General features: G+C 37.8%; 1 protein-coding gene across 7 annotated transcripts in view; it reads left to right on the top strand.

Annotated features, from left to right (window-relative positions):
- The first annotated feature begins 142 nt into the window (after positions 1-142).
- Positions 143-23,251, top strand: part of Tbccd1 (TBCC domain containing 1) — a 29,239-nt gene continuing 6,130 nt past the window's right edge. Inside the window, exons 1-8 of one of the 7 annotated variants that reach the window (XM_047563454.1) lie at positions 143-564; positions 2,108-2,845; positions 5,293-5,565; positions 14,048-14,203; positions 18,114-18,480; positions 20,434-20,620; positions 20,767-20,900; positions 21,150-21,264. In XM_047563454.1, the coding sequence (XP_047419410.1) occupies positions 2,765-2,845; positions 5,293-5,565; positions 14,048-14,203; positions 18,114-18,480; positions 20,434-20,620; positions 20,767-20,900; positions 21,150-21,264 (1,313 nt within the window). In that variant the 5' untranslated portion in view covers positions 143-564; positions 2,108-2,764. Of the gene's footprint in view, positions 565-2,107; positions 2,846-5,186; positions 5,566-14,047; positions 14,204-18,113; positions 18,481-20,433; positions 20,621-20,766; positions 21,265-23,251 lie in introns of those variants that run through there. The other 6 variants (XM_047563451.1, XM_047563452.1, XM_047563456.1 and 3 more) reach the window with 6 other exon arrangements.

Genomic DNA, 23,251 nt, shown 5'->3' with positions numbered 1-23,251 from the left:
CGGAGCCAATCAGCGCAGTACACTTCACCTCCGAGGCGGTGCGGGTAGCCAGTTAGGTTTCGGAACTGCAGCCGCAGTTCCTGGCCAATTGGAAGAGGAAACGTCAAAGAATCGCGCCGCCACAAGAGCAGCTCAGCCCCGGCTCCCGCGAGTCGAAGAAAATTACGTGAAAGGCCCCTGCAGGGGTTGGTGCCAAGTGAGGGCACCGAGATACACCAAGTCTTCCTTATCGCCCGCCTCTTTGGGTTTTTCACCAGTCGTGAGACTTTTCCATCAGAACCGACCAATTGCGCGAGAGGGAGGTTTTAGCTGGCTTGGAAGTCTTGAAATTTCACACTGAGCTACACGCTGGGTGCCGGCGCTGAGGGACGAAGGCGGAAGGGGGCGGGGCTGTCACTTCGCGCCAACTCAAACAGCGCTTTGGAGGTCTTACCGGACAGTATCCTGGCCACCCCGTAAGCAGTTGACTCCGTTTCATAGAAAAGAAGTCTGCTAGCTTATAGAAAAGGGACCGTGGAGACAGACTGACTCAAGTTCATACTTGGCTGCCAGCACTTCATAGCGGTGAGACCTTCCCCATCCTCCCAAGTCCAAGCCTGTTTCTTTTTTAACAAAACTAAAGCAAAGCACTAACTGGAAAAGTATTGTGAATTTTTAGTGGGGAAAAAAATCTGTGAATTATTTAGCACAGTGGCACATGGTATGCATGCAATGAATAAAAACTATTACAGTTATGAGCAGAACTCTTTAATTCTCTATTTTCCTCGGTTTTGCTCATCCCAGTAAACGCACCACCAAGTTGTTTAGGACAAAACTCTAGGTGTCTACTTGATTCCTTTCCTGTACAACCTATCCAAATCTTTACCTCTCAACTACATCTTTAATCTGTTTACTACATAGCCATTACTACGTCTCGGCCAAGTCACATCCTCTCTTACCAGGGAAAGGCCTCCTAACTGATCTCCCTGTCTCCACATTTAACAACTTAATACAGTATTTTAATGTACCCCTGGACCCCCTCCATGATTTTTTTTTCAATGTCAAGTCATGTTTCTCTCTTTGTTAAAAACTTCTAATGGCCTTTCATTTACACTTAGACTAAAAGGCTAACTCTATGCTAACTTAAAAGTCTTCAGAAAAGAAAAAAAGGCACCATACCCTTACCTATTATACACCTTATCTTGATCCAGAAAAACTGCCCTCTTCTCCTTTAATACACCAAAATTCTTCCTGGGACCTTGGCACTAGCTATTATTCCCTCTGCCTAAACTACTTCCCTCCCTCAGAGACTAACATGGGTACTCTTTTTTTTTAAAACCCGGATATCAGCTTAAATGTCACCACCTCATTGAAGACATTCCTGTCCAATCAATCAAAATTAGCTCTGTTGAGTCCCTTTTTTACACCACCATATTTTATTATTTTCATCCCTGTTCCCAAACTCCTACAAACAAATGTCAGTCTCATGAGAGCATAAGTCTGGACTAATTGCACCTTAGAACTGTGCCTCAGGGAAGTAGTGCTCAAATATGTTTGAGTAACACTTGCTTTGATTGTGATCTTCATGTAGCTAGTTTCTTAGTCTCCAGACTTCAACTCAAATTCAACACTCCAAAGAGGCCTTCCCTGGTCCTCTCCTTTCCATCTTCAGTTTTTATTATTATCTGAAATCACTATTTTAAGTATGTATTGTCCATTTTCCCTATTAAATGATACATCCCAAGAAAGCAAGGAACTTAACCCATTTTGTTAATTACTAGCACTGTGCCAAACAATTAGTATTTGTACTAATTGCTGATGCAGAAAACTAAGGCATAGGTTGGGGAGGGGATGTAGCTCAGTGGTAGAATGCTTTCTGTGCATATGGGAGCCCCTGGGTTTGATCCCCAGCACCGCGGGTGAGGGGGGGGAAGAAAAAGAAAACTAAGGCATAGAGATGATAAAATTTGCTCAAGTCGCTGTAAATGATGCTGCCTGGATCCCAGGTCTGTTTAAACCTGAAGCACCTGCTTTCAGGAAGATACCTAGTAAGGGAGAGAGGCGACCTAAAAGAGGAACTATTGTATTTGTGATCTACTTTACCTTTGAATCTCTCACACCTACATAGGCGATAAATGAACTAAGAAAGCAGGAATGTTCAGAAATCATGAAATGGAAGCCTAAATTGAGTGTATCTTCTGCTCGGTGGAATCCAAAAACGCTTCCTGAAGGCTATAACACGGCAGGAAAGCTGACCTGAGAGTTAAGGAGCTAACGCTGAAGGGGCCGAGGTGGGGGAAGGCGATGGCTCTCACTTCAGAGGACCTGGATTCGAGTCTTGCCTCATTTTTTTGCTGGGTGACCTTGGGGGTGTCTTGCTTTCACCTTTTTATGCCCTAATCGGTGAAACAAATGTGCTTTACTTACAAGCGCTCTTCAGAAGACTAGGATAATATAATCAAAGTGTTTTACATAGTGCCCTGCCAATAGTAAGGGCTCCACAAAGGTAAACTGCCATTATTTTTCCTGATCAAACCCTGCAAACCTTACCGACAGCTATTTGTTGATCACAGTTCTCTGGAGCAATAGAAAACTTATTACTTCTCTGGGTAGAAATGCGCGACACCAGAAAGCAATGGATCTGGCTTGGTTCTTGGATTGTGGACTCATGGGCTTCTGGCTTTCCCGTAAGAAATAAAGTTTGTCTCAGACGCGGGAGAAGCAGTTGCCGCTCTAGCAACAAGGTCCGCGGGTTCTCGATGGTGCGAGGTCTTGCGCGTGCGCGATGCGCGCGGCGGCGCGCGGCAAAGTGAAGGGCGGGCAGGGCGCGCGGAGAGGTGCGGTGGACCGGTTCCTGCTTTCGCAGGTAACTGCTCGCGGACTAGCGCTGGGGAGGGGGAAGGGCGGACTGGAGGCTGGGTCGCTCGGGCCGCAGGCTTAGGCTGGGGAGGCTGCCTTAAAGCTTGCTGGGTCTCGGGTCCACTCCTGAGCCTGTCAGCTGGGTATCTTGTTACCAAATAGGGTGGTGGCGCTCGAGCGGCCCACGCCACATCCTACTCCGGACCCCTGCGGAGATGGCGGCTAAGCCTCAGTACTAGCGCCCTGGGCCCTCGCCTGTTTCTTCACCGGAAAACCTTTATCCCAGCGCATCCCGAGGGAAAGAACTGCAGTTTGATGGTTACGAATATAGCCTTGTCGAATCTCGGGGTTAGGATAGGGGGTCGTCTTCAGGATCTGGCTTTGATTGCGCACTTCAGGAACAGCTCAGTACCTCAGGAGCAACTGTTTTCATTTTGGAGAGAATGAAGATCTTTCTAATGTACTTTTCATCGTTTAGCTGAACTTAGAACAACGCCAAGCCATTCCCATCTCGAACCCAGCCGCCATTTACCCTTCCACACCCTTTTCAGTTCACGCTCCCACATTCCTTCACCTGTTGCTTAAATGGTCTCATATCTAAGACTTTTCATACTGTTCTGGACCCACTCCTTTCCTCAGAGGTTCTCCCCATTCTGAACTCCCAGAGTACATTTGTAGCTGTCCAGGTCTTTAGTCAGATCAGATTTCTAATCCAGGGCAATGCCAAGGAAATGTATGACCTTAGGTAAGTCCCTTCTCCAAACTTAAGGTTTCTCAATTGAAAGTGAAGGAAATCATGTATCTCTAGGTGGTTGTGAGGGTGAAAGGAGGTGAAATGTACAAAATATTTAGTGTGCTATTTGGCACATAGTAAGCACTCCATGTCAATTTTTTTTTACTAGTTTCCAAAAGCAGCACAACTTTGTAGAATCAAATGCAAAATAACAGTGAAACATTTTTCATCAGTTTTATACGGAAAATTTTCCCTAAATGATGTTAATGCTGAGGAGTGGTCAATGAAGTGGGTTCCATTGGTTAAATGATGATACAGTTTTGATAGTTATTTTGGAAAACAATGGGAGTATATGTCAGGAGGTGTACCAATATAAGTTACTTCATTTCACAAATATACATCTGAAAATCTCTGGGAAATAATTCATTATGGAGAAACTATGTAGAAAAATGGTAATCAGGGTATTAAAATAATGAAAACAGTTGAACTTTTTATAACAAATTTTTAATATATACAAAGGAGAAGTCATTGAGCCAAGATAAATACATCACCCAGCATCAACAATGAGCTACAGCCCCTTTTTTTAGCTTTTATTTTGAGATAGGATCTTACCAAGTTGCTTAGGGCTTTACCAAGTTGCTGAGGCTGGCCTCTAAATTGTGATCTTCCTGCCTTAGCCTCCCAAGTTGCTAGAATTAGGCATGTGCCACCATACCCAGCTTCATGAAAAATCCTAAGCCTAGTAAGTTTCTAAAAGTAAATGGAAATATATTTGGAGTCTGTGAAGCCTTTAATACAGAATTATGTATATTCTTACAAACTATGAAAATTCAAAAACAACATCCAGTCTATGTAGAAAAAAAACAAAGAGGAAATACAATAAAATATTAACCAGTTGCCATTGAGTGGTGGTAATGTGGATGATTCCCTCCCTCTGTTTTTAAATGTTTTATACATATTCCATATAATCATCTGACATTGTTATGTATAATAAAGAAAAAAACAAAATCTTAAAATACTGCACCTGAACTGAGCACAATAGAATATGCCAGAGCAGGTTCACTGTAGAAAATAAAGATGCTTTACTGTCTCTTCATCTCCTTTGTATCCTATGTTTACATGAGCATTCTCATAACTCCTCATATTAGTGCTTCATATTGCATTTGTACAGCTAACATGTCTAAATTGTTAACCAGCTGTCCTCTCTGTGTAAGTAATTTAACTCTGAAATTTTATTTCTCTTGTTTGTAATAGTGTCCCCTGTCAGAGTAGAGCATAACTTTCCATGGCAGGATGACTTTTCTCTCCCTATTCCTTCTTTACTTCCTGCCCACAGCAGGAAACCAACCCAGATTTTATTAATTTACACACTTTTCTAGAGCAGATTTCTAATAATTCAAATAAGATAATTTTGTTTTATTACTGTTTTTTTCTCAAATAGATTATAATGGGATCTGACCAAAAATCTCTTCTGCATTTGGTTGATGAATTATAGCTGCTTTTAAAGCTGATGATGTGGTACTTTGAAAAACAGTTAAGGGAGGGATTACCTTCCAGGAAAATGTATAAATGAAATATGTTTCAAGTCAGTTCGTGAAGAAACTTTGTTTCCTAGGTATGCAAAGAAGCCTTTTCATCCAGATGTTCTTAGCCATAATATGGATCAGTCAGGAGTTCTCCTCTGGGTAAAAGCAGAACCCTTTATAGTGGGTGCCTTGCAGGTCCCTCCTCCATCCAAGTTCAGTCTTCATTATCTCAGGAAGATAGCCACCTATGTGCGAACCCGGGCCACAGAGGGAGCTTACCCACGGCTCTACTGGTCTACATGGAGGCACATTGCATGTGGGAAGCTGCAGTTGGCTAAGGATCTGGCATGGCTTTACTTCGAAATATTTGATAGTCTTTCGGTGAGGACACCTGAGGCACGCCTGGAATGGTCTGAAGTTCTCTCCAACTGCATGTCTGAAGATGAAGTTGAAAAGCAGAGAAATCGGGTAAGTGTTGAACAACCTTGAGAAATAAACCATTGTTGATTTTTGTACTAGCAGTATGGTTTGAGTTATTGGATTAATGACCATTGTGATACTACTATTTGAGTTTTAGCAGTTCCAGTTTGGCAATAATTTATTCAGTGTTAAGTCTGTCCTTACCAGTCCTTTGCCGCTCCCAAAGTCATAATGTTATAGGAATCCTGAAATTGAAAGTGGGAAATATTTTCGTTGACTTTATTATGAAACACTGATGTTATAGTCAGAGACTTTTTAAATGAGCACCTACTATGTTTTGGGAGTCAAAGATGGTTAGGACAGTGTATTCACTCCTTTTCTGTTGTTCGTAAGACAGTACCATGGACTGGGTAAAAATCTTACTTATACTCACAGTTTTGGAGGTTCAAAGTCAAGGTGCCATATAAGGTGATGGTCTTCTTTCTGGCAGAGTCCTGAGGCAGTGCCAGGCATTTACGTATACATGCTAGTCTTTCTCCCTTTTATAAAGCCACCAGTATTCAATTATGGGAGCTCCATCCTGATGACCTTATCTAATTCTAATCACTTCTCAAATGTCCCACTTTTAAACACCATAAATTATGTTCTCACCTTCTTAATTCCTCACAGTGGGGATTAAATTTGGAGAAATTTAATTTTTCGATTAAATTTGGAGAAATTTAATTTTTCAATTAAATTTGAGTTTTCAGAGAGGACAAACCATAGTGTCCTGCCTCTTGCTCCCTATAACTCATATTGTCCTCACATACATAATTGTTCATCCAAATAGTCCCAAAGTCTTAACTGGATCCAACATCAATTCAAAAGTCTCATTTGAGACTCAAGGCAAACTCTTTTCAGCTTTGAACCTGAAAAATTAAAACAAGTTACCTACTTCCAGTGTACAGTGGTGAGAAGCCCAGGATGGGTATATATTCCCATTTCTAAAGAAATAGACACGTAGAAAGTAGTAACTGGCCCAAAACCAGTCAGGAACCCGGCAGAGCAGAAATTAAATCTTTTTTTTTTTTCTTTAATATTTTTAGTTGTAGATGGACACAATACCTTTTCTTGTTTATTTACTTTTGTGGGGTGCTAAGGATCAAACCCAGTGCCCCACAAGCCCTAGGCAAGTGCTCTAGCCCAGCCCCAGACATTAAATCTTAAAGCTTCAGGTCCTGCATCCTGTGCAGGCTGGGTTTAAAGGCTTCCAAGGCCTCAAGCAGCCCTGTTTCTCTGACTTTGCTGGACTTAATCCACCCCCCTCAGCTCTCAATTTGAAATCTTATGATTGCAACTCTGTCTTGACGGGCTTTGCATGCTGGTTGCTTCACAGTTCTGGGGTCTTGGTGGCAGTTCCACTCCTACAGTATCTTTAAGCATTGCTCTAGTCATTGCTCTCAGGCAGTTCTGTCTCCAAGGCAGAACTCTCTGTCTGGCCTTCCAGGCTTTGCTTTGAGATTTTGGCAGAAACTGTAATAACTCCATAGTTCTCAAGTTATGCATGTCTGCAGAATGAGCAGTGTGTGCCCACCAGGGTCTTCCATTCCTTAGGAATGGTGTCGTGAACCTGACCTGAACCTGCTGAACCGTAGCTGAATCAGCCACTTGGAGTGCCCCTCTGGAAAGCAGGGAGCAGAATCCTGAGTGGACCCTGGGAAGTAAGCCGAGAGAGAGTATCTGGAGCTCTCTTTGAAACAGTTCTTCCTTTTAGGCCTCTGGGTCTGTAGTGGAAGAGGCATCCACACAGATTTCTGAGTTACCTTTCAGGACTCTTTCTTAATTGTCCTGATACATACCGTTTGGCCATGTTTTATCCACGCTCATATCTTTAACAAGAAATTGCTAGGACGTACTCCTTCACTGACCAACCTGTGATTTATTTTTTTTTTTTCAAAGTTGATCTACTTCCTTTTAACTTATGCATTCCATTGCTCCTGAATCCTACTATTTGTAATTAAAAGTAACCAAGCACCACCTGAACGCTTTGTTGTTTAGAGATTTTCTCTGCCAGACATTCGAGTTCATCCCTTTTAAACTTAGACTTTTATAAAGCTCTAGGGCGTGGACACAGTACAACCAAGTTCTTTGATGGTGTGACAAAGGTAACCTTTACTCCAATTTCTGTTGGAATATTCCTCATTTGAATCTGGTTACAACTACTTAACCAGGTTCTAAGATGTTCTAGCTCTTCCCTAGTTCTGGATCATCTGAGCTCTCACCAAAAATTTCCTATAATACTCCATTTACACCATTCTAGGCTTTTTATAGACTGTTCCTCCAAACTCTTCCAATCTCTGCACATTACCCACTTTAAAAGTCATTTCCACATTCTCAAATAATCATTAGCAACAACCATACTCCTGGCACCAATTTGTGTTAGTACGTTTTCTGTTATGATAACCAAATACTTAAGGCTGGGTAACTTTGAGAAAGGTTTATTTTGTGGTTTATTTGTTTGTTTGTTTTTTGTACCAGGGATTGAGCCCAGGGGCACTTAACCTGAGCCATATTCCCAGTCTTTTAAAAATATTTTATTTAGAGACAGGGTCTTGCTAAGTTGCTTTGGGCCTTGCCAAGTTACTGAGACTGTCCTTGAACTTGCAGTCCTCCTGTCTCAGCCTCCTAAACCTCTGGGATTATAGATATAATCACACCTGGCTAGCTCACATTTTTTGAGGCTGAGAATATAGACAGTATGGTGCTGGCTCTGGCAAGGGTCCCCCGTGTCACATGGCAGATGGCACCATGGTGGGAGCAGTGCAAGAGGGAAAGATCTTGGGGGGAGACTGGAAGCCCGGAGGGTGGATAGAAGCCAGTCTTTCTTTCTTTCTTTTTTTTTTATTATTATTGTATACAAATGGGATACATGTTGTTTCTCTATTTGTACATGGAGTCAAGGCATACCATTTGTGTAATCATACGTTTATATAGGGCAATGATGTTTGATTCATTATTTTTTCCCTTCCCCCCACCCCTCTTTTCCCTCTATACAGTCCTTCTTTCCTTCATTCTTACCACACTCCTTATCCCTAAACCTAACCCTAACCCTAATGCTAACCCCTCCCACCCCCCATTATATGTCCTCATCCGCTTATCAGCGAGATCATTCGTCCTTTAGTTTTTTGAGATTAGAAGCCAGTCTTTCTAACAGCTAGTTAGTTGGAACAGCAAGGACCTTAATCTTTTCTGAGGGCAGTGCCCACAGCATAACCTAATATCCTCCCACTAGGTCTAACATTGCCATACCAGAGACCACGTTTCCAACACATGAACCCTTGGGAGACAAACACATACAAATCATAACAGCATCTCTGCCCCTATGGAGCTCATAAATTAGTACGGGTAGCTGGTGTTAAAAATGATTCCTCATAAAGTAATATGGAAATTCCTCAAAAAACTTGGAATAGAACCACTATTTGACCCAGCTATCCCATTCCTCAGTTTATACCTAAAAGACTTAAAATCAGCATACTACAGCGATGCAACTACATCAATGTTTATAGCAGTTCAACTCCAATTAACTGAACTATGGAACCAACCTAGATGTCCTTCAGTAGAAGAATGGATAAAGAAAATGTGATATATATATACATAATGGAATATTACCCTAAAGAAGAATGAAATTATGGCATTTGCTGGGAAATGGGTGGAGTTGGAGAATATCATGCTGAGTGAAATAAGCCAAACCCCAAAAATCAAAGACTGAATGTTTTCTCTGATATGCGGTTGTTAATGCACAATAAGGGCGGCGGGGGGCGGCTAGAGAAGAATAGAGTAAGTAGGATAGTAGAAAGAATCATTATAACCCTATGTACGTATATAACTACACAACCTGTGTGATTCCACATCATGTACAACCAGAAGAATGAGAAATGATACTCCATTTATGTATGATGTGTTACTGTGCATTCTACTGTGCATGTGTGTCATGTATAACTAATTAAAATAATGATAAAGTACAAAAATGGAATAAAGAAAAATTCATCCTGGTGATAAAAGATTTCATAAAGTATGTTAATCATAATAGATTAATTATAGTAACAGTCACAGTATTTCAGTGACTTAGAACAATATCAGTTTGTTAATCATTCAGACAAAAGTCCAACAGGTGTATTTTGGAGTCCATATTAATCAACTTTTCTTGGCAGGGGGGAAAAAAAAAACAATGAAATATATAGGCTGCACTTTAGCTATAGCTTTCTTCCAAGCTGTGATTGTCTTTATATGTCCTCTCATTTGGGAACCAAGGCTGAAGAAACAGCTTCTTATAAGTCATGCCTATTCTTGTAACAGAAGGGAGGAGTGACAAAGCAGGAGGAAATCATGATGCTTTTTTCCCCTTGTTTTGAAGACAACTTGATGTGTCTGGGGATAAATATATAGAGTTTTAGAAAATTGTTTAACTGTACTGTACAGTACTATTAGCTATAGGTATATCCACTATGCCATATCTCTAAGACCAAATATCTTGCATATCTGAAACTTTGTAGCCTTTGATCATTACTCCCCATTTCCCCTTTCTTTAAAGAAAGTATACTCTTTAAAGCTCTTTAAAGTTAGTATACTACTTTACTTCTTTGAGATTGACTATTTTGATTCTATATATGCTGTGAATATGTGTTCACATTCCCCATTATGAGGAATTGAGAGGGTAGAAACTTACCTGTTGACCGTGATGTAGGTGGTGGGGCCTTTGGAAATTGATTAGGACTAGATAAGGTCATTAGGGTAGCCCACCCATGATTGAATACTGATGACTTTATAAGAAGAGGGAGAGTGAGCAAACAGATACACACATGTACACACTCGGTTTTTCTTGCCATGTGATGCCCTGGACCTCCTTGGGACTCCAGTAGCAAGAAAGCCATCACCAGATGCAGCCCTTCTAATCTTGTACCTCTAGAATTGTGAGTATAAATAAATCTATTTTCTCCCTAAAGTAATCTGCCTTAGATAATTTGTTACAGTAACAGAAAGTGAACTAATACAACATACAAGGGAGGTCATATAGTATTTGGTTTACTGTATCTGACTTTGCATATTGTCCTCACATTTATTTATATTGTTGAAACGGCAGAAATTTCCTTCTTTTTAAAGGCTGAATAGTATTCCATTGTATGGATGTACATACATATACACCACATTTTCTTTATCAATTTATCTGTCCATTGGCATTTAGATTATTTCTGTATTTTGGCCATTGTCAGTAATGCTGCAATGAACATGAGAGTGTAGGTGTATAGTCAAGATCTGATTTGATTTCCATTTCTTTGGTTAAGTAGCTGAAAGTGAGATTGTTAGATCATATGGTAGTTCTGATTTTAATTTTTGAAGAATTTCCATCCTGTTTTCCACCATTGCTGTGCCAATCTACATTCCTACCAACAGTGTACTAGAGTGGTTACCTTTTCTCTACATCCTTGCCAATGATTGTTAATCTTCCATTTTTTTTTTTTTTAATAATAGCCATCCTAACATGTGAGGTGATACCTCATTGTGGTTTTGATTTGCAGTTCCCTAATGACTAGTGATGTTGAACACCTTTTCAAATACTTGTGGGCTTTTTATATGTCTTTGAGGAAGTGTCTATTCTGGTTCTTTGCTTATTTTTCACTAGGCTATTTGACTTCTTTTTCTTTTGAGTTGTATGAGTTTGTTATATATTTTTGATACTAATTCATCAGTTATGTAGGTTTGCAAATATTTTCTCCCATTTCATAGGTTTCCTTTTCATTTTGTTGATTTCTTTCTTTGCTGTGCAGATTTTTAGTTTGATCTAATTCCATTTGTTTATTTTTGCTTTTGTTGCCTGGTGATAAGACTTCACGAAGTATGTTAATTACAGCAACAAATGATCACAGCATTTCAGTGACTTAAAACAGTAACCATTGGTTTAGTATCATATAAAAAAATCATATCAAGTCCAATATCAAGGAGATTTTCCTGTTTTTCTTCTAGAATATTTACTGTTTTAGATGTTGCATTTAAGTCCTTAATCCATTTTGAGTTGATTGTATTTGGTCTAAGCTGTGGACCCAGTTTCTTTTTTCTTTTTTTTTTTTTTTTTTGCATATGAATATCCAGTTTTCCTAGTATCCTTTATAGGAGAGACTTATGAGACTGTCCTTTCCTCCTTTTGTATTCTTGTCACCTTTGTCAAAATTTAGTTCACCATATGCATGTGGATTTATTTCTGGGCTCTCATGACTTATAATTTATGTTCAGATGTAATATATAAACTACAACTAATTTCATTCCATTGGCTAAAGCTCTGTCACATGCATAAAGTCTATGAGGTAGGAAGGTAAACAGTCTCACAGGAAGTATGGAAAATCTCATACGATGGGTAGGGCTATATAAGCTTCTTGGAAGACAGGGAGGTGAACAATTGCAAATAATAGAATTCAGTTTGCCACAGCCATACCTGTTCCTTCCTTTTCTTTTGGAGAATTTTAGGGGTTAAGCTAGAAAGTAGTAGATGTAAGTGTAAATTCACCTATATTTATTGACTGTAACTCAAGTATGCCCATCTAATTGCAAGGGAGGCTGAGAAAAGCCATCTAATTGTGTGCCCTTTCAAGAGGAGTAGTTAGCATCTAGCCAGTCTCTGACACAGGGTAATAGCTAAAGCTTTTGGAAATTGAAAAGTTTATCATACAACTAGGAGGAATGAGACATTGTAGTTATTCATCAATGAAGTATTTATTGAGTGCCTACTATGTGCTAAGTACAGAAGTGTATGCTACAGATATAGAGATGAATTAAGACCTTCAAGAAGTTCCAAATTTTTGAGTGTTTATTATGTAGCATATTCTATGCTTGTTATGCTAGTTACTAGTGATTTAAAAATGGGAAAAGCAAGAATTTTATAGTTTAACAGGTAGACCACATAAAGAATATAGTAAGATAACAAAAAAAGTATTAAATGGGAGTACGTATAAAATCAAGGAATTACCGTACGTGAAAAAGTCAGTTATATATCCTATAATTCCATTTGTGTAACATTCTTGAAATAACAAAATTAAATGAGATGGAGAGTAGATGAGAGGTTGCCAGGAGTTAAGGAAGGGATGAGACTGGCAGGGGAGGTGAGTGTGGCTATCAAAGGGCAATAAGAGGGCTCCCCTTTTTTTTTTTTTTTTTTTGTTAATATTATAATAAAAGTTTATTTTTCATTCACATAAATCAGATGTTCCTGGCACATGAACTGCTTCTATATTGTCAACATTGATATAGGTTCCTTCTGCTTTGTAGCTTTGCCCTTCCTCTAAAACCATACAGCACTCTCTATGCAGCCAAAGAATAGGTAAAGAAAGAGAGGGGAGGATTGCAGAAGGTTTTGATTGTTTAGGCCTGGAAGTGGTTTCTAATTGTTGATGGGTATGTCCTCTCTCTTGACTGCTTTAATGTTAACATCCTAGTTGTGACATTGTATTGTAGTTTTGCAAGGTTATAAACTGGGTTAAGGTTACAGAGAGATCTGTACTAGATCTTATATGAAGCTTCAGTTACCTTAAAAAGTTCATAAAGTTAAAAAATAAATACATGCTTTCATGGGGCCCCATATTGCCCATTGGTTAAATAGATCTGGGTGATCCTGAGGATCTGTATTTTTAAGTTCCTAAGATAGCAATTTTTAGCCAGGTTGGAAATGAGGGTGAATATAACTGCAGGCCCAAATGTATCGTTTCACTTTTTTGCCTCCTGTGGAAGATGGGGATGGGTACTTAAGGATAATTATGAACTTCATATTGTGAGCTTCAAACCACACCTTTCCTCAAATAAGAAATGACTTTGTATAGCTATCAGACCAGTAGTGTTTTTTTTCTTTCTTTACATCCCACAACCTCAAAAACTTTATGAAAACCTGAGACCTACTCAAAATGTACATACACCAAGAAATTACATACAGTTTCAGTTATTACTTTGATATCCTAAGCTTTCTTGATAAGTCTGTGAACCTTAGGTTAGACCTTTGTATTTTGACCAAATTGTCTTTTTTTTTTCTTACATCTGCTCATTTACTTATTGAAATTAAGGTGATGGTGTTTTTTTTTTTTTTAATTTTAACTGTAAGATTAAACTTCTGCAATAATGTACCTAAGTATGTACTTCATCCTTTCCTTTTCATTAGTTTTGGGAAAGAATTTCTATGACTTTTTGCAAGGGTAAATGACTCAAGTTCATTTTACAAATGCCTGCATCTGGGTACTAGAGAATGCATATCAAATCCTAGCAGTGTTTCTGCAGTTTTATGAGGATCAGCAAACTGTTTTTTGAACTTAGTTTACTGTGTCTACTTAGTTGTAGACTAGTGATTGATGTTGATTTAAGTCATGTGTTCATCTTTTTTTTGCTTTTTTTTTGCTTTTTTTTTTTTTTTTGCGGTGCTGGGGATTGAACCCAGGGCCTTGTGTCTGGGGCAAGCACTCTACCAACTGAACTTTATCCCAGCTCTGTGTTCATCCTTTACTTTCTTGTCGAACAGCTTTCGGTGGACACTCTACAGTTTCTGCTGTTTTTATATATACAACAATTAAATAAGGTTTCCTTGAGGACATCTCTGATTGGAGAAGAGTGGCCTAGTCCCAAAAGCAGATCTCAGTCTCCTGACCTGACAGAAAAATCCAATTGTCATAATAAGGTACTGTTTATCTTGGTCTCTTTCACTGAAATGGACAATTTGTGAAGAATATGGTTCACTTTTATTAAAAATTATGTTGAGATACCTTATATAGCCTAGTGATTTGATGGTTTATTTTTTTGCTTTTTACTTTTTATAATCCTAATTATAAAATCAATATATGCCATCTTAATCAAATCCGTTTCAATTCTTTCATTGATTAAAAAAAAATCTCATGATTTGGGGGCAAATTATTCACTATATTACATTAGCATTCCCATTTTACAAATGTTAATGAGATTGAATTTATTTATTTGACTAAGGATAAATGAGAAGATATAGTATTTACAAAGTTTGTAGAAATCTACTGAAATAAAATCTCTAAAAATATCTTCTTATATTGTTTAGTCATGCTTAATTTTATAACCATGACAATCTAAATGGTAACTGCCTCACATAGATTAGAAAATATCTTTTTTCTTTGTTTTTGCGAAGAAAAAAAGGGTGTTACTTGTTTCATTGTGTATTTTGAAATACTTAAGTAAAATGTAAATCTTAGTATTAATGTCATATTCAGGCTCTTTAAAAGTATTCTGAAACTTTAAACAAACTCTTTAATATTTGATACTTTTACAATCTTCTTTTTAATAACTCTGTCTTTTCTTATATTCCATGATGCTATACCTCCTTGGTTCTGCTTTTGATTCTTCCTTCTCACTTCTCTTTGTAGGTTTATCTCTAGATGACCCTTACATGTCATTGTACCCCCAGTATTCTGCCTGAGGCAATTTCTTCCTTCTAGTTAACATATTCATTCAGTATAATTCTCTGTTCCCTCAACTTTATGTAACTTAGTGACTTCCAAGTTTATCTCCATGCTAGAGCTTTTGTCTGGTATTTACCCGTTCACATAGATGGCCAAGCTATACCTTAAATTTAGACTTGTCCAAATCCAGATGTATTAGAGATACCAGTCACTGTGCTGTCCACCCATATAATTCCTGCAAAATGGGTACTCTTAGGAGATGGTGTTTTGAACCAAGGTACCCTACATTCAGATCTGGCTCTACCACTAAATAGTCTTGGTTTTAGGCAGATCAGTTAACTTGTCTTGGCTTCTCATTTTAAAAGGGAATAGTAGTGCCTATTTCTGAATGGCTCAGAATCAGTGATATATTACCATGAGACTTGTTGCATAGTAAGCACCAGGCAGTGGCAACTCTGGTTGGTGCTATAACCTGACCTTTCCCAATGACTGATTAGATTAGGACACTAAAAACTTGAAACTAGGGCTGGGGAGATAGCTCAGTTGGTAGAGTGCTTGCCTCGCAAGCACAAGGCCCTGGGCTCAATCCCCAGCACCGCAAAAAAAAAAAAAAAAAACAACTTGAAACTATACGTTTGAAATTGATCTGATTTAAAGTGATGACTTGGAATATCAGTCCCCATAGGGACTGAAGAAATTACCAGTTAGTGATGTGTGCTTTGAGCCAAAAACTTAATGTGGCATTGGAACTCATTAAAACAGCCATCAAACTCATGAATAATGAACAGTTATGGGGAATTAGAAACTAAAATAATCAGTGAAGCATAGGGTGCTTCTCATCAGAGAAAAAGAAGAGAATGGAACAGATACGTAGAGCACCGCTGAAAGAGAAGTAGATTTCAGATAACTTTCCTTGTCCCTACTATACAACCTACCTTTACTTGAGTTAACTTTTTCTCCCTATTCTAGTAGAAGTTACCACTGGCTCACTCAGGTCTTAACTAATTCTGCCTCAAAATAAGTTCCTTTTCTTCCTTTTATCTGACTTTTCTTTCTTGCTTGCTTTCTTTCTTTTGGTACTAGGGATTGAACCCTGGGCTCTTAACCACTGAACCGCATCCCCAACCATTTTTACTTTTCATTTTGAGAAGGTCTAAAGTTGCTGAGGCTTGCTTTGAACTTGGAATCCTCCTGCCTCAGCCTCTTGAGTCACTGAGATTATATGCATACCCCACCATACCAGCTCTGACTTTTTTCCTTTTTGGCTTGACTTACATCATTAGGTTCTAACTGGTCACCCTGCTTTTAGTCTGCCATACTAGACTTTGTAAAAATGCAGGTGCATTATATTCATCTGCTGTCTCTGAACTCCCATCAGTGAATTCTCATTGTCATTGTTGTTTTCATGTTGAACTCCATGGAACCACCTCAGGGTTTACTTTGAGGGAGGGGAATGCAGCAAGAAGAAGGAATCAGGTTGAAACTGCTTTGATCTTTTTTTCTTTGTGAAACTAACAAGAATTTACTTAAAAGAAAAACAAGTGTAGTTATTTACAAAATAATTGGAAAGTCCCTGTCACACAAAATAAAGTCCAGATGTTTTAATATTTTGTACAAGGCCTTTCATGATTGGTCTCTGCCTATGATCCAGCTGCCACTTTTCCGCAAGTGCTTTCTGTATCCCACCCAGCACTTCCAATTTTCTGAACAAAGTGGTATTTTCAGTCATTGGAATCTTTGCATGTGCTGTTACCTATGCCTAGAATGCCTTTTTTTTTTCCCCTTATCTGTTTGCCTGACCACCAGCATCATTCAAGAATCCTTCAAGCAATACTCCACCTTGATTTTTTTTCCCAGGTAGAGTTAGTTGTTTCTCTCATGCTCAGAGAATATCTTTAGAAATCACTATATAGGTCTTATCTCACCGTGTGGTGATTATTTATTTGCATTGTCTTCTTACCACACAGACTATTGAGTTTATTCAGTTTACATTTACGTATTCATCCTTTAATATTGCTCAAACCAATTAAGAGATGCTCAAAAAATATCTGTCAAATGACTAAGCCAAATCACTGGGACATCTGCTAACTCAAAGCTTATTCCCAAAGTTGCAGATTCTCCTAACTCTAGTTGCTGATCTTTTCACTCAGTATAATTTGAAATTCCTTACATTATTAGAGAAAGTCATGTCCTTGGTGATTATTTTTAAGTTTAACCTGAAACTTTAAAAATACTTTACTAGCTGTGTGACTTTGGGAGAATATCTTAAACCTTTTTATATCTCCATTTTTTCATTTGTAAAATAGTTGTGATAATGGTGTCTATTTTAGAATTATTATTAGAATTTAATATGTTGAAGCATATATAACACTTAATACTTAGCACACACTGAGAGGGATTTATTAGTAAGGTTGAAAATTAGAAATTTCCCTCACTAAAAATTAGAAATGCAAAATACTCCAAAATTTGAAACTTTTTGAACAATATGATACCTGAAATAGAAAATTTTACACCTGACTTCAAGAGTCAGATCATAGTCAAAATACAGACATACTAAAAATATTATATAAAATCACCTTCACCCTATGTGTGTAAATGAATTTCTTGGTATTATCCACAAGATGTCTCATTTTATATATAAACACATTTTCCAAAATTCAAAAAAATCTCAGGTCTGAAATATATCTCATTTCACCTATTCTATATAAGGGATACTCAGCTTGTATTGCTTTTGTTTTTCATTTGTTTTGCAGTGATGGAAATTGAACCTAGGTTCTTGTGCATACTAGGCAAGCACTCTACCACTGAGTTATATCCCCAACCCTTTTATTTTATTTTGAGATAGGGTCTTGCTAAGTTGCCTAGATTGACCCCAGAGTGATATTCTTCCTGCCTCAGCCTTCTGAGTAGCTGAGGATTATAGGAAGGTATCAACATGTCCAGCATCTTATTGCTTTTGAATTAGTTAATGTGAAGGGACAGTCTATTTATATCTGCCATATACATGCAAAAAAGTTGCTATATTTAACCATCAAAATTTCTGGGGGGAGAATGAGGCAAAATATGAATGTAAAATAACTAAAATATAAAAACTTCAGATCTTGCAGAGTCTCTTAGTTTTATTAAGAATGCTTTTGATTTTATTTTTATTTTATTTTTTTTTAGAACTGGAATGATTATAGTCACCAAGCTTTTGTCTCTGATCATCTGTCAGATCTCCTTGAGTTGCTTTTAGATCCAGAGCAACTCACTACATCGTTTCATTCAACTCATACTAGTCTAGTCTCTCGAGAAGCTGTTGTGGCGCTCAGCTTTCTTATTGAAGGCACAGTGAGTACAACCAGGAAGATCTATCCACTTCATGAACTTGCATTGTGGCAACCCCTGCATGCAGAGAGTGGCTTCTCAAAGATCTCCAAGACTTTCTCTTTCTACAAGCTAGAAGCCTGGTTGAGAGCCTGTTTAACTGGGAATCCATTTGGTACATCCGCTTGCCTCAAGTCAGGAAAAAAATTGGCTTGGGCTCACCAAGGTATTTTAATGTTTCAGTTGATATTAAATAACAAGTTAAGGAACCTAGTTTTCTAGTGTGTTAATGACCACACACCTTTTGTAGAGGATCTAAAAATTAAAAATAACTGCTACTATAAAAGAGAAAAGGGGAACATCTGTCTTTTGTATATAGTTTTCTCTCTCAAGGGAGTAGTAGTCTCCATTGATTTCTTCGTCAAGGCCCATTTGGTTAGTTAGCCGAAACTCCAACTGTAGTTAGTCCTCTTTTTGTTATGTTTTTCTCCACATCTCTCTTCCCCTCAGTCTCATATGCTCATTTGCTTGTGACTCTCTTATTTTTTTTTTATAACAGCAGAATTTGATCATCCCATAGTAACCACCTTAGAGTTAGTGTAGAGACGAGATCTGTTTTAGCTACATAGACACCAGCAGAGTAGATGTTTCTAAATTGGAAATTTAAGTTTACAGTAGAAAGAATCTGATGTTGTTTGCATCAGGTTTCTATTACTGATAGTCCAGCAATGGCTCAATGAGTAGGTTCAGGTGTTGACTCCTGGGCCCATGTGTAAGTTTTAAGAGAAGAGGGACTGGGCATACATTTCCATAGGCAAGGGCAGGCAAAATTAAAGAAAAAGAAAAATTGCATTAGAATATACTTCCTCATATCTCTAATTTCAAAGATAAAAGGCAAAAATAACTTCCATCTAGTGTGTGGTAACACATGCCTGTAATCCCAGAGACTTGAGAGGCTAGGGCAGGAGGATCACAAGTTCCTGGGCAGCCTCAGCAACTTACAAGACCGTGGGTTCAATCCCCAGTACCAAAAAGAAAAAGAAAAAAAAAAAAAAAAAAAAACCAAAAGCTTCCATGCCAATGTTAAAAAAATCATACATATACCAATTTTGTATCAGATTTTTATAACTCTTAATAGAAAATGGTTGACCACCAGCTATAGAATCTGGAGCAAAAAGACAAGCCAAAAATAACCATATTCAAGCAAGCTACTGCTTTAGTATGAGGTCAAAAACTTTTAGATGTGGAAAGCTCCCATAAATACATAGAAGATAATTAATTCTTCATGTTCCAGGCAGATTTAAGCAAGTTTTTGAACTTTGTTAGAGTAGGCACTAATAGGGAAAAAAGAAAAACTATCCAACCTCGTAGGATTTTACTAAAATATTAAGTGATAGATTCCCAATGATTTTTATTTTCTTTTACTATTATTTTTCTACATTAACCACCTAATATTTATATGTCAGCTATGTAATTCAAAATTACTAATTGATTTTAAAAAATAATGGTGTATTTATCTAACTTCTCCACATTTGGCCAGTATTATTTATGGGGTTTCTCAATGACTCACAGGAAAGTACAGTCTGAGAAGCCAGTCACATAGTATCGGAATTGTGTCAGGAGGGCAACTTGCATAGATGTTTTGCATTAGTTTGTGCAAGACCCTGTGTATAATGGGAAGATGTGTTCTAAGGTAGCAATGACCTTGGAAGACATGAACTCACGTAGAATTCATGGAATTAACGTTACTGTTAAGTGAATTAGAAGAATTAACATTAGGAGTAAGTTAGGAGAATTAATATTAGGACATTTTATACAGATGATGGTTGGGATGATAAAGGCTTATGGCAGGAGATATTTGAGTGGGGTCAACTCTGCCACTTTCTAACCATGTGACCTTAGGCACATAACTTGAAAGGTAGACATGAAAAAAAAATTTTAAATCTTTTGGCAATCTTTGAGTGGATTATTGGTTTTAAATTTTTTTGTTAACAAATCATGAAAGATCACAAATCTACAGAATAGAGATTAATGTAGCAAACACCTCTTCAGCCAGTGCCCAGCTCTAATATTTTTCCCCTACACGTGTCTTAGGATATATGTACATATAGATATGTATAACCTCATATAGTTGGTTGTTTTTCCTTGGTTTGAAACTCTCATTTGTTTTCTTAAATAGTTGAAGGTACGACCAAAAGAGCTAAGATTGCTTGTAATACTCACATAGCCCCTAGAATGCACCGCATGGTAGTGATGAGCCAGGTTTACAAGCAGACATTGGCCAAGAGCTCAGATACTCTTGTGGGGGCACATGTCAAGATTCATCGCTGCAACGAATCTTTTATTTATCTTCTCTCTCCCTTACGGTAAGTACAGTCTTCTTAGTGTTTTGATAATTTGGCGTTTTCTTTGGACTAGGATGAATTTTTTTTTCTTGCCATCAGAGAATATTATTTTAGGTAACCTCTGTATCTTTTTCAGAGGAATTTACCTCTTTTTTTTTTTTCCCCAGATCTGTAACAATTGAGAAGTGCAGGAATAGCACCTTTGTCTTGGGCCCTGTAGAGACTGCTCTTCACCTCCACAGCTGTGACAACGTTAAAGTCATTACTATATGCCATCGTTTGTCCATCTCTTCAACGACAGGTTGCATCTTTCACATTCTGACACCTACACGCCCACTTATTCTCTCTGGGAATCAGAGAGTAACTTTTGCCCCTTTTCATACCCACTACCCAATGCTAGAGGACCATATGGCCAGGACAGGCCTTGCTACAGTGCCTAATTATTGGAATAATCCAATGGTTGTGTGTAGAGAAAACAGTGACACAAGTGTGTTCCAGCTCTTACCACCTTCTGAATTCTATATATTTATTATTCCCTTTGAAATGGAAGGGGACACAACAGAGATACCTGGGGGTCTTCCATCTGCTTATCAGAAAGCCCTGGGTCAAAGAGAACAGAAGATACAGATCTGGCAAAAAACTGTGAAGGAGGCTCGTTTGACAAAGTGAGTGTTTTCTAGAAGTAATTGTATTTTCTTTGAAACCCCATGGGGGAAAATTAATCTTCACCTTCTTATAGCTGAGCCAAAGTAATTAGTAAATATAATGTGTCTTTTGTTAAGACTTGCATTTCTGGTCAGTATTTTATTGTTGGGGTGGGAATGAACAGATGTTCAAGTATTAGTTTCCTTTTTTTTTTTTTTTTAAGGTAAGTTTAGTTGACAGATATTTATATGAATTAAAAAAATCATGTAAAATATGGTATATAATTGAATACTTAAGTGGTTAGTTTTAGTTGTTATGCTAATGGCTCTTAAATTTGGATGTACATCAGAATTCTCTAAGGAGTGTTAAAAATACAGATTTCTCTGGCTCTACCACACCAAAGACTTAGTCAGAATCTCCAAGAGTCTCCCTATTGCTGGTCCACAGACTAATGCCTGTTTTCATCAGTTTTTCTTAATATATGGAAAATGTAAAAAATTAGTATAGTGTTTTTTTTTTTTTAAAAGGAACTTAATGTACTCAATGTAAAATACTATCTTTCATTTGGGGGTTATTTGCTTTGTACTATTAGGGAGAAATTACCCTAAATATCTTATTTTTTGTAATATGTTTATTATATTAGATGGCATAGTTATTATATTATGTATATACCGCCCTACTTGGAATACAGTCTAAAGCCGTTACCCTCTTTTTTTAGGTACACTTAGTTGACAGATATTTATATGAATTAAAGAAATCATGTAAAATATGCCACATAATTGATTAGTTTTGGTCGTTTCCTGCCATTCTTTGCCTCATTCACCTCATGAAAATCTTCTTGCTATTATTTAGTCATTGCTCTCTTGCCAAAGAGCAGCAGGAACAAATTTGTCCATCCAGGGTAAATTGTAGTAACAGTCCAAGGAGGACGAAAACTGTCATCTCAGTAAGAAGGTATTAAAAAGAACTTATGATTGGATTTTGGTTTGTATTAGGTGATTTCTGGGACAGTTCTAGGAAAGAGGGGTTGGATGCCACCTGAAAGTGAAAGTAATTCTATGATTGGTGGCTTAATGATTTTTGTCTCCAGGTGGGGGAAAATGAAGTGGACCTGAAACTCTTAATTATAAAGAAACAGCAGTCAAAATCATTCAGAAAAGGGTATTGTTTGGTATTTTCTGTGGTTTGGACTATAAGATTTATATTTTCCTCTGAACTGAGATATGATTATGGAATATTCTTGTATTTGCCTTGGTCTTTCACCATCCCAGGAGACCTTATCTTCTGTGGTGGTCTGTTGAATTGTTTTGAGATCAAGAGAAAACCATGACAGCCATGCCAGATATTAGCTGCACCAAGACCTAGCTGATAATGCTAAGCTGCCTCCTGGCCTCTCTTTTATCTTGAACTTGTTATATTTTTTCTTACTTTAAAGGCTTTATCATTTCTCTTTCTCATGCCTGGCAGTTCTTTCCAGATAAATCATTTTGCTTCTTCCATAACTTCACTCAGACCTCTGCTCCAGTATTATCTTAGAGAGGCCTCTTCTGTCCTTTTTCTAAAATAGCATTCCCAATTCTCTCCATTCTCCTACTTTGCTCTACTTGTCTGCAAGGAATTTAACTTTATATCATACCTTTATTTTACTTCTTATCTGTCTTCTCTACTAGAATGTATATGATCTAGATCACAATGTGCATGTTGCTCTCTGGAGTCATTTACCATTAGCCTGCCCAAACAGAACTTATCTCTTCCCTTTTATTTTTAGGTTTATTCACATCAGTTGAAACACTACCCAGCATTCACTTGGTCTTGAATGAGTATCTGACAATGAATAAGTCATGACAAAGAGGATATTGTATCTGACCAATCCCCACTGCTGGTGGTGGTGGTCTAATGTACTGGGAACAGAGTAAGATAACTTGAAATAGTCATTTAACATGATCCCGTTAAAGTTTTTAATCACTTGGAATAAAATCATGTGAATTAGTGTTCTAACATTATTTT

Source organism: Sciurus carolinensis, chromosome 9 (assembly GCF_902686445.1).
Source record: "Sciurus carolinensis chromosome 9, mSciCar1.2, whole genome shotgun sequence".
Classification (NCBI taxonomy): Eukaryota; Metazoa; Chordata; class Mammalia; order Rodentia; family Sciuridae; genus Sciurus; species Sciurus carolinensis.
Note: the sequence above shows the minus strand (reverse complement) of the source record. Positions and strands in the feature narration are given on the sequence as shown.